The sequence below is a fragment of the Lissotriton helveticus genome, chromosome 8 (genome assembly GCF_964261635.1).
Source record: "Lissotriton helveticus chromosome 8, aLisHel1.1, whole genome shotgun sequence".
NCBI lineage: Eukaryota > Metazoa > Chordata > Amphibia > Caudata > Salamandridae > Lissotriton > Lissotriton helveticus.
The window spans coordinates 345,549,473-345,560,500 of record NC_136069.1 but is presented as its reverse complement, the minus strand read 5'-3'; the positions used below and the strand labels follow the sequence as shown (position 1 = coordinate 345,560,500).

Sequence of the window (11,028 nt, the reverse complement as noted above, 5' to 3'; positions counted from 1 at the left end):
GAAGTATGTATAAAGAAAACCTATAAAAAGTTTTGTAAATTGAGGAGGGGTTGGCATTAGAAGATCCCAGCTAATAGAGGGGAAATACCGCTGCTTTGCATTGCGATATCGCACCTTGTTTTTTTTCTGAATGAACTTTTGCAGACTTTATATACACATACAAAGTTGTCTGCCTTATCCTGGACATTCGTTTTACTTTTTAAAAAAGTATACATTAGTTCAAATGCAACTTTCTAGTGACTGCTAGCAGTGCTTATTTTGAGCCGGTGTTTGCAGGCGAGGCCCACAGGCGCTTATTTTTTCTCAGACAATTATGGAGTGCAAGAGAGGGATCACACACAAACAGGAAAGAGGGAAGAGAAAGACGGGGAAACCGCCACACAGGGAATAAGCAGAAACATGCAACACGGAGGGAGTGAATGGTAGTGCACTTAAAGAGGCAGCCTTCGTATTCGGCGTGTAGAATTTTAATAGCACTGGCCAAGGTGCTTCTGAGTAGAGATATGGAACCGGTACACATTCTTTACAATTGAAGCACTGAGTGTCACAGTACACAACTTATTTCAAAAGAGTTGACAAAATATTAAAGATCATGAAAAATATATCCATACACTTTTTTGAAGTTTTATTAGAAGACACCAGAAGAAAAACAGCCACGCCGACATATAGTAAACAAATACGGTTTGTCACATGCCTCTGTATTATAGTCATAGCATTAAACAGCATACATTATTGTCTTTAAAAATGACAAATTTCAAAGTACAAATGTGTGCTACAGTAAGCCAAGGTTGTATTCCATCATCACATGTGGCTCCCCCATGATTTCACTTTGGGATGGATCTGAAAAAAAAAGTAGAGTTTTTGAAGTAGCTGGAGTTGCACCACTAGATGAGTTACACAATGTTTTATTTCACACCCAATTATACTTTCAAATACTATGCAGCGTTTGCCAGTCATATTGGACATCTAACAGAATTAAACCACAATTTATTCACACAATACTAAATCGTTAGGTGGATGTGTTTGAACTAGGCACATGCTGGGTATATGCTGAATTAAAGGCAACATTTATATTAAAAAATATTGAAAGGGGGGGGCGTGACTTGGTGAGCCAGCATGGGGGACGTGCTCCGTCCAGCCTCACCATAATCCTCAATTTATCCTGCCACTCCGGTGTCCTATGTGGTCCCTGGTCCGTCTTGCCACCGTCGACTGCTGAGGGCTGCCCTTTCAGCTAGTTTTGGGCGCTGCAGAGGGTTTCTCGGCGGAGGTGCGGCGGCCGACGGCATCTGCAGCCTCCCTGTGACACGGCCTCATCCGGAGCCGCGGTGTCGCGTACCTGCCTGCCGTATTGCCTGGCCGCCACAGCAGCAACAGTGGAGGTGTGCCTCGTGTGGGCGGCAATGCGGGCTACAGCAGAGATGTGCTGAGTGGGGCTTATCCCGCAATATTGGCAGCCCTCCAGTCCCCCGCGGGGGTGCGGACATAGACGGCAGCTTGACCGAGCCGCGGTGCAGTGCAGGCGGAGGTGTTGGGATCGTGCGGCCGGTCGCCATCTTGAGGCCGCAAATTCGTCCCGGCAGCGGCCCGTGGGGCTCCCAGTGGATGGAGGGAGCCCGGGACCGCCGGAGCCTCTCCAGCTTGGGCTCTCAGTGAGCGAGTACGGCCGTGCTGCCTGCCCCATCGTATCTCTCCCCTGCTCAGAGTGTTTGTGCCCACTGGGGATCCGGTGTCTTGTCGGGCCATGCAGGGAGGGGGGGCCTGCAGCCGTCTGACCCGGCGTGCGCGGCGTTAATGGGAGGAAGACCTTGAGCAGCAGTGCACGGGAGGGCTCCCGAGGTTGGAGCGACCCACTGGGTTCCCTCGTTTGGCCCCCGCAGACTGTCTAGCCATCTTGACCGGCTATCGGCCGGATTGTGCAAGGGCCCTAGTTGGGGGCAAATATCTGGCACGGCTGGTGAGGAATATCTGGGATTTTGGCAGCAGAGTCGGGTTGCGGTGGGGAGTAACCTTCCAAGTCCATCGTTGGGGCCCCGGTGTTCCTTGTCTCTCTTCCCCTTACCCCCCGGCCCTCCTTAATCTTTTCAGAGGAGGTGTCAGCAGGGATTCGGCGGTCGTGCCCGGCCGCCAGGTGGGGGCCACATATCGGGGGTGGCTCCGGGGGGCTCCACTGGGCCAGCTGGATGGGGGGTGGAAGGCTGTGGGGCGACCTGCCTTCATCTAGACACCATCGGGTGTGGGACCCCGACCTCCGTGGGAGCGACTGCATAACCACCCCTGGAGGTTTCTCAGCCGGGGCTGGGGACAGCGATTGGGCAACTATGACCAGAGACAAGCCAGGTGGCGGCTCGACTAAACAGAGCACGATGGACAAGTTCACAGGCCAGGAGGCTTCAGCGGCGCTGCCCGGAAGAGGGAGAGTCGCCGCAAAATGCTGCACCTGACAGTGCGGCCGCCATTACTCAATCCAGAGACGCTCTGGAGGCCAAGATCAGGACAGTCGGCTCAAACGTGATGATCCTGCGCCAGGACCTGAGGAATGCGGTTGCCTGCATCACAGAGACTGATTCGAGAATTTCGGGCGTGGGGGGTGTGGTTGCGAAGCTGCAACAGAAAGTATCGTCCTTCGAAACTACACAACGGGACCTGGCGTAGACAGTGGAGGAAGCGGAGGGGAGGGCACGATGCAATAACCTGCGCTTTGTTGGATTCCCGGAAGATTGCGAAAAGGGGAATATGGAGCGATTCCTTACAGACTGGCTTGGAGGCTGGGTCCCCACTGGGGAATTGTCGGCTTGCTTTGTGGTGGAGCGTACTCAAAGGGCCCTGATGCAGACCCCCCCGCTGGGGGCCCGGCCGAGGCCTGTCATCGCCAAGCTCCTTAATTATCACAACAGGGACACGATCCTGAAACAGGGCCGGGCCAGGGAACCACTGTTGTTCGACAACTCGCGCATTTTAATCTTTCCGGACTACACTAAGCTAGTACAGCAGCGGCGATAGTCGTTCCTAGCAGCTAAGGCCCGCCTCCGTGAACTTAAGCTCCCCTACACTTCGCTTTATCCGGCCAGGCTGCGTGTGGTGTATCAGTCCTGCACCCACTTCTTTGATACACCAGAGGAGGTATTCCACTGGACAAATGAAACTGTGAGCCTGCGTCCTCACTCCCCCCCGGGAAGGGAATTCGACTAGTCTTCGGGTGGGCCTGCCCGGAATCAGCACAGGCCGAGGGGGAGAGGGGGAAAGCGGTCAAAGTCTAGGCGTCGCTCGCAGTCTGTGGTGGCTCGAGAGGGGTCCGTTTCTTTGCCACGTGTATCGGCGGACTGAACTAGGATGACCATGTACGTTTACGAACCTGAACTTTCCTTATAGACCAGAGAAGCGTGTGTAATGGCCGGTCTCTTCGTGGGGCTCCACAGAAGGAGAGGAGGCCAATAGATAATGGACTGTGTTTTGGGGATCCATTGGCGGGTGAGTGGTGGGACCTCCTCTTGGGGTCAGCCTGCTCTGCCTGCTGTGACAGGTACTTCACTATTTTGGAGGTATAGGGTGGGGGTGTTGTTGGGTTGAGTTTTTTGGGGGGTGGTTTGTGGGGTTGCTGCACTGTCTACCGGGGTTCTGGACTCTGAGATTTTATGTGTAAGATTATTGATGCGGTCAGTGCACTGTATAGGACCTGCACGGCACAGGAATGTTGGTTAACACACGTGAGGCCTCTGGTCGTATTAGAGTCCTTAGCTGGAATGTTAGAGGGGCAATTGACAAGATTAAACGGGGGGCCATCCTGAAGTCGGCCAAGCACGCTCGCGCAGATGCATTGTTGTTGCAGGAGACCCACCTTATGGGGACTAAGGCGTTATCTTTCCACCGCTTTGGATTTACACAGGTCTTTCACTCCGGATTCGTGAGGGGCTCCAGAGGGGTTGCTATTTTAACACACTGTAGAATTGTATACAGACATGTTAAGACCTGGGGGAATATTCAGGGCAGGTATGTGTTTGTGCAGGGCACGGTGGGTGGTGAGACCTTGGTTCTGGGGAGTGTCTATACCCCCCCCGACCCTTGCCTGGGGGCTGGCAGAAAAGATTATGACCTTGTGGGTGGATATACCGGAGGTCATGGCAGTTGTTGGGAGGGGACTGGAACGATGTGATGGATGTGGCCAGGGACAAACGGAGGTACGGGTGTCTGTCTGAGGCCCGCCACCCTACTAAATTATACTCCTTAGTGATGAGTCTCGATTGGGTCGACCCCTGGTGCAGGATACATGGTAACACACAGGGCTACACGTATCTCTCTGCAGTTCATAGTTCTTTTTCCCTCCTGGATTATCTGTTTGTTCCACGGGCCTTCGACAGCAGGGTGGTGGCGGCGGATATCCTCCCGCGGGGACTTTCCGATCACTCGCCGGTGACACTTACTACGAGCAGGGGGGGGGGGGGGGGGGGGGGGCGCCTGTGGGCCGTACCGATGACGCTTATCCGTCTGGAATCTCCAGAAGGAGGACAATAGGGAACGTCTGGAGGATGCCATTGATCAATATTTGGCTATTAATTTGTGTTTGGTCTCAGGGGCGGGGACTCTTTGGGAGGCTTTGAAGCCCACCATTCGGGGGGTGGACATCTCTTTTTGTGCTGCTGCGTAGAGAGGCCCTGGTTCATGCGGAAGCTACTATTTCCGAGTTCGAGACGCCCGGAGGGGAAGGGGGGGGAGCTGGCTCGGCATCAGTTATTGTTAGCCCAGGTGTGGCTGGCTACTCGTAGTAGGATCTACCAATGGGGCAACAAATCATCTGGTAAACGGTTACATCGATTGTGTCAGGGTTCGCTTCACCCCCAGGTCCTCCAGAGGTGTTCTGGGGCTAGATGGGCTCCCTTTGTCTGGCGTGTTGGCTATCGCACATAGTTTTGCAGAGTATTACGCTTAATTATATGACCCCACGGAGTGCCTTGTGCCGGAAGTCATTGACCGTTTTTATGGCAGATCTGCCACCGAAGGCATTGCCAGATGAAGTTAGAGAAGAACTGGAGGGTCCACTTATTGAAGAGGAGCTGGGGGCACCCCTAGGAGATCTGAACACGGTCAGGGTGCCGGGCCCTAATGGCTTTCCGTGCAAAGTTAAAAAATATATTTTCAGCAGTTGGGGCCCCACTACCATAGGGTGGTGGAGGAGGCCAGGGACCGGGGGTATCTGCCCAGTGACTGGAGACATGCAGAAATAGTGTTTTTTCATAAGCCCGGTAGACCGCCGGAACAGCGCACATCGTATCGCTTTTTTTCCCTCCTGAACCTGGAGGCAAAGATATTAGCTATGGCATTGGCGAACCGCCTCCGCCCCCACATAACCTTATTGGTTCATCCAGACCAGGCTGGGTTCATGCCCCAGCGTGCAACACGTCATATTAGGCGGGCACATGTGGCTGTCGCGGCGATTTAAGGGTTAGGGGAACGGGCAACCATTTGCTTGCGGATATGGATAGGGCATTCAACTCCTTGAGTTGAGTCTATCTATTCGCGCTCCTGCTGAACCTCGGACTACGTTTCGTGTCCTACCCGACCCTGTTATACACTGAATTGACGGCATCGGTGCGGGTCGAGGGCTTCATCTCTTCTACATTCCTTATCGGATGGGGCACCAGGCAGGGGCGTCCGCTGTCCCCATAACTTTTCGCTCTAGCAATGGAACCCTTGGCTGCCTGTGTGTGGATAGACGCTCAGGTGTCTGGTTTTGAATGGGCGCATGGTCTCTCCGATCGCATCGCCCTTTATGCAGATGATATTTTGTTTTTTCTTACCAACTTGGAACGAAAGGGCCCCCTGTTGTTGTGTATCATGCAGATTTTAGGTGAAACATCAGGTCTGTATATGAACCCTTGGAAATCCACCCTGTGGTTATTGGGAAGTCGGACGAGCTATGTCCTTGGGCGTCATCGGTACAGGTGGTAAGTGGGGCCTGAAATATTTGGGGGTATTTTTGTCGGATTCCCCCACCACGGCCTGGGAGCGGAACCGTGCTCCTGTAGGAGAGCGGGTTGGGAGGATATTAAGACCTGGTCCCACATGCCCCTGTCCATCTACGGCCGGTCTGCCATTTTTAAGATGGTAGCGCTCCCACAACTGTTGTATCAATTACAAATTCATCCCTACCCGATTCCCTCACGGTGTTTCCGGCAGGTGAATTCTGTCCTGGGACAGTTTCTTTGGACTGGCAGCACGGTGAAGGTGGAGATCCGGACGCGTTTCCTTTCCACGTATTGCGGGGGGCTGGCAACCTCCGATATTTGGTCTTATTAAGTAGCATCACATAAGAGCGGACCCGGCGTATGCAGTGGAGTGGCGCTCCATGGGGGACTTTTCCCTCCATACTCTTCTTTACTCTGCTCCATTGAGGCGTCCCCTTCCGTCTCCCACGTGGATTGTTTTTGCTCTGGAGGCAGGCGTTACGGAGGATTTGCTGGTGGAATAAATTGACTCGGGAGACCCCATTATGGCACAACGGCCGCTTTCCGTAATTGCTGAATCTCTCTGGGTTTCGAGACTGGGACTACATTGGGATATCTACTCTGGGGTACGTTATGCTGGGCACAATTTTAGTATTCTTTCAAGACATCCAAAAGGATGACCAGATGCCGAAGACGCAATTCTTAAATATCTGCAATTTAGGCATGCTATCTCCCCTAGCTTGGAGGGCCTGGACTCGCTGCTGGAGATCAGCCCAGTAGAGGTTAAGATATTTATGGGAGACCTACTAGACCATAAGATTTCTAAAATCTATCAGTCCTTGGTCACGCACTGTTCCCCCTCGTTGCAGCATTTGCGGGTGGCCTGAGAGGGAGATGTGGATCAGATGGAGGAAGAGGTCTGGACAGAAGCCTTGGTATCCCCGCGAGGGGCAGCTATTGCAATGAGCCTGCGGGTGATTCAATTCAAATACCTCCACCGGGTCTATTTTACCAGGGTTAGGCTCTGGAGGGTGGGCTTGGTAGCCTCCCCAGTGTGCCGCCATTGTGGGCACGAGGAGGGGACTCTGTTACACACCATATGTCACTGCACATCGCTCGCACGATTCTGGAGAGGAGTTTTGGCTTGTCTCTCTGAGGTATTGGGATGGGAGCTTCCCAGCTCACCAAAGCTTGCCTTCCATGTGATGGAAGAGATCGGGGGCAATATATATAAGCAACATCTCATGCTCCTAGGCTTCCCTTTAGCGAAGAGGGATATAGCTAGAGCCTGGAAGGTGGTTGTTGCCCCTTCATTTTCGATTTGGAAAAATGGGCTGGACTTCTGTATGGGCCTCGAACTCCCCATCTTTGAAGCTAGAGGGTGCCCCCGGAAACACTAAGATCTGGAGGCACTGGGCGGATTATCTGGGTCTTGAGCTGGAGCCGCCGCAGGGGGGACGGGGCCGAGACCCAGAGTGGCCTGTTGGCCTCTCCCATACCTTACGTTATGTCCCTGTGCTGCTCGCAGTTCCCTGGTGGGAAATGGTATTGTGAACGTTAAGTTCTTGTGTAGATCAATAGCAGTCCGGGTCTGTGATATATTTTTCCGGAATAAGGAGACACTGCGCTGGGGGAAGGGGAGGGAGGGGTGGGGATGTTGGTTGTTATGCAGGGAATGATTTTATTTGTATTGCCTTTCATATTCTTTTGTTTATAAATGGGCAAAATCGTCAAAGTCAATTTTTTTATCTTATAAGCGGCAGTTGTCTCTGGGACTCAGAGATCTGCATTGTATGCATTACTCTGACAAATAAAATCGGTTTAAAAAATATTTATATTGGAAATCAGATTGGTCTCCCTTATAAAATAATGCAAAAGTAGTAACATCAGCTCCCACAATGAAGGGCTTCCAGAAAAGGGGACAGAATAATAGAACACAGAGAGGTAAGGTGAGACTGAGGGAGGAACGTTTTTTGTTGACCCAAAATCTCAAATTCAGTAATGGAAGCCAGGGGAGGGAGAATCTTTCTCCGCTGGCCCAGCAGATTCTGGGCTGAAGAAAGCAAAAGTAATCGGAGATTCGAGAGAAGGGTTTTTTTACCAAAACATATGTAATGACATCAACATCAAAACAGATCTATCAAATTATCCTGGAATTGCTGGATCGTTTGACTTTTAGAAGGAGCACAATGAACCTATGTTCATGCTCAAACAATCCAGAAGGAGGGTAGCCCCTAAAAACTCCATTGCTTCTTTCAAGAAAGGATCCAACATTTGTACTGTATGTTTTGCGATGAAAGGTTCTATATGTGGAAGCATAAGGACTTGCAGTCATTAGAAATTCCCAAATTATTTCACACAACTATGGCACACGCTTTTGTCTCCTGGGAAGATCTAGCTTTTGTTTAGCAAATATGCATTATAAAGCGCATAGCTGCACCGAAACAGGGCTTCTCAGGGCTAGTCACCAATACGGAGTTAAACCATACAGCATGCCAAAAACACAACATAATAAAGCCAAGGAAAACCTAGGCTGAGAACAACTAAGTTTTTAGCTGCTTTTGGAAGTCCAAATGATGCTAGATTTTCCTTAATTGTGGGGGCAAAGTGTTTCTTAGGGCTGGAGCCAGCGCACAAAAAGTGTCTCCTCCCATTCTGGCTCTTTTAATGCATGGTATAAGGGCCTGATTTGCATCGGCTGAGTGAAGGGCTCTAGTAGGCAGATACAGATACATCAAAGCAGCCAAACTAGAAGCCCCTTGCTTTTATATAATACTATGGGCATTGAATTGCGTGTGCTTCTCAATAGGTAGCCAGTAAAGAGTAAGGAGACAAGAAAAAGAACATAATTTGGTAAGACTGGGGGAACGTTGTTCGAGAGGCAGTTCCCATATCTAAAGCTCTATGTACCGGAAGGAACAGAACTGAGCATCTCCATATTTTGAAAATAAAACACTGCTGTTATATGCCCAAAGAACACAATATTAGCTTTTACCCATGAGGATAGCAAGCATTCGACAACCAAAGAAACAGAAATGAGTCCCTGATGGTTGGTGTGCAGATCTTCAACACAGACAGATCATGGGCCTGTCAATTCCCACAAACGGCCCCTCAGTCATATGGAGAGTGTTAGAATTTGGTTCTGACACATTAGGCCACCTGGATCTTTTGCTTTTTGAGCACCTAATTGTTGAGCTTTTACTGGGGGGAGCCTCATAAGTTGGGACTCACCCACAGTGAACTCCTAATGAAAGACTGCATGGGGATTTTACTGGTGTCCCCTGGCTTGACCAGGCCACTGTGCAGCAGTTGGAGTAAGGGACACCGGGCTGGTTACATGCAGACACATGTGTACATGTGTGTGCACACACGTGTAGGGGCTGAGTAGGGGAGATTGCTAGCGTGCACAGCCAAGGAGCAGGTGCAGATAGACTGGTGTGGCAGGACTTATGCAGAATGGGGTGGTGACATGGAATAGGCTTTATACAGTGGGAAGAAACATGCCAGGGAAAGTCAGTGTGCTTTACAGTGTGTATTCCATTATTCTCTTATGGGGATAGGGAGCACATGTGCTAGTTTTACTTTCCCAAGGCCTAGAAATTCCAGACACACACTAAAGTCCACTGTAACGGGTGTGAGAAGATGTATTCTGCACAGTCCAGTCACATTTGTACTGGTTTGGGTCATCCAGAACTGTCATATTTCTCTGAGCCAGCCATAACCAGGTCCTGGCTGGGGGCTGACCACAGTAGCCTGGATTGATGACCGCTCTTCCCAGAGCGAAGACCTCCTCTCAACCAAAAGAAGATGGGTGGGGCTACAGGCTCATCCATCAGCAGCTATCACTGGGTGCCAGGCACCACGCTGCACCAAGGAGGGAAGGCAGCGAGGGATGAAGGGTCTTTTTCAGAGACCATGTGGCAAGAGTCCCTGGACGACGCCATCTTGAACAAACCCAGAGGCTGGGCAAGAAGGAGGGAGCAGGGGCAGTGAAGTGTCGCGGTTTGATAGGACAAACAGAGACTTCCTGCCAGTCCCCTCCTCAACTTTTAAAAAGTGCTTGCACAGGAAGAGAAGCTCTCTCTGGGGTGTGGTCTGCCGAGGCAGAAGGTGCTGGAGCCTGGCGCAAAGGGCAGTTGGAAGGAGGAGCCCCCTGACTGCCACCAGGATCCTGAACAGCGCCAGGAGAAGAGACCAGGACCAGTGCACAGAAGCAGGGGCCTCTGCGCAGGGGGAAGAGAGGTCCAAGAGGAGAGCAGGCAAAAGGCTAGTGCTGGGAGTCAGTGAAGACCGCTCCCTGCAGAGTGCACCCTCTTGGAGACAAGAAGGGCGAAGGAGAGTGCTCCCAGTGGCTGGGGAGCACCTCCAGGAGCAAGAAGAGGCCAAAATGAAGCCGATTGGACCCCTGGGGGCCAAGATAGCCCCCCGGAAGGTAGGCGACCTTTTACCTCCAAGAAGACAGACGACGAAGCACGTGGAGCTCCACCGCCGGTATCAGAGATGCCCCCGGGGTGGGTCAGGTTCCCGGGAGCGCAGTCGCGGTCCTCGTGAAAATGCCCTGAAAGGGGGCAAGGAGCCCACCCTGGCCCCTGCCGAAGATGGAGGTGGGGGGTTGGGGGGGGGGGGGGGGGGGGGAGTGCCTTCGCGCCTCAGCGAAGATGTAAGTCGGGGAGCGCGACCCTGTGAAGGTGCCCCACGCGGTGCCAGGAGCCCACCCTGGCCCCTGCCCACAATGAAGCCAGGGAGAGTCGCCGCGCTCCCCATTAACCAGGGGGAGGGGCCCGGGATCTCAACTTCGGGCCCCGTGTGGTGAGCAGGTGGCGGGGAGCACCATCATGCCCCCGCAAAGCAAACTCTGGGGCCTGGGCCCCATCCCTGGGCCCTGAAGAGGGAGATGGCAAGTCAGGGAGCGTTGTTGTGCTCCCGTGAAGCAGGGGGAGGGGCCCGGGATCCCAATTCGGACCCCATGTGGTGAGCAGGTGGTGGGGAGCGCCGTCGCGCCCCCCTGCAAAGCAAACTCTGGGGCCCAGGACCCAATCCCCGGGCCCCGAAGAGGGAGAAGGCCAGCCGGGGAGCACCGTCGCAC

General features: G+C 52.6%; 1 protein-coding gene across 1 annotated transcript in view; it reads right to left on the bottom strand.

The window, feature by feature from the left end:
* Positions 1–610: 610 nt before the first annotated feature.
* Positions 611–11,028, bottom strand: part of POMP (proteasome maturation protein) — a 47,351-nt gene continuing 36,933 nt past the window's right edge. Inside the window, exon 6 of the mRNA XM_078657128.1 lies at positions 611–840. Within this exon, the coding sequence (XP_078513254.1) occupies positions 773–840 (68 nt within the window). The 3' untranslated portion in view covers positions 611–772. The remainder of the gene's footprint in view (positions 841–11,028) is intronic.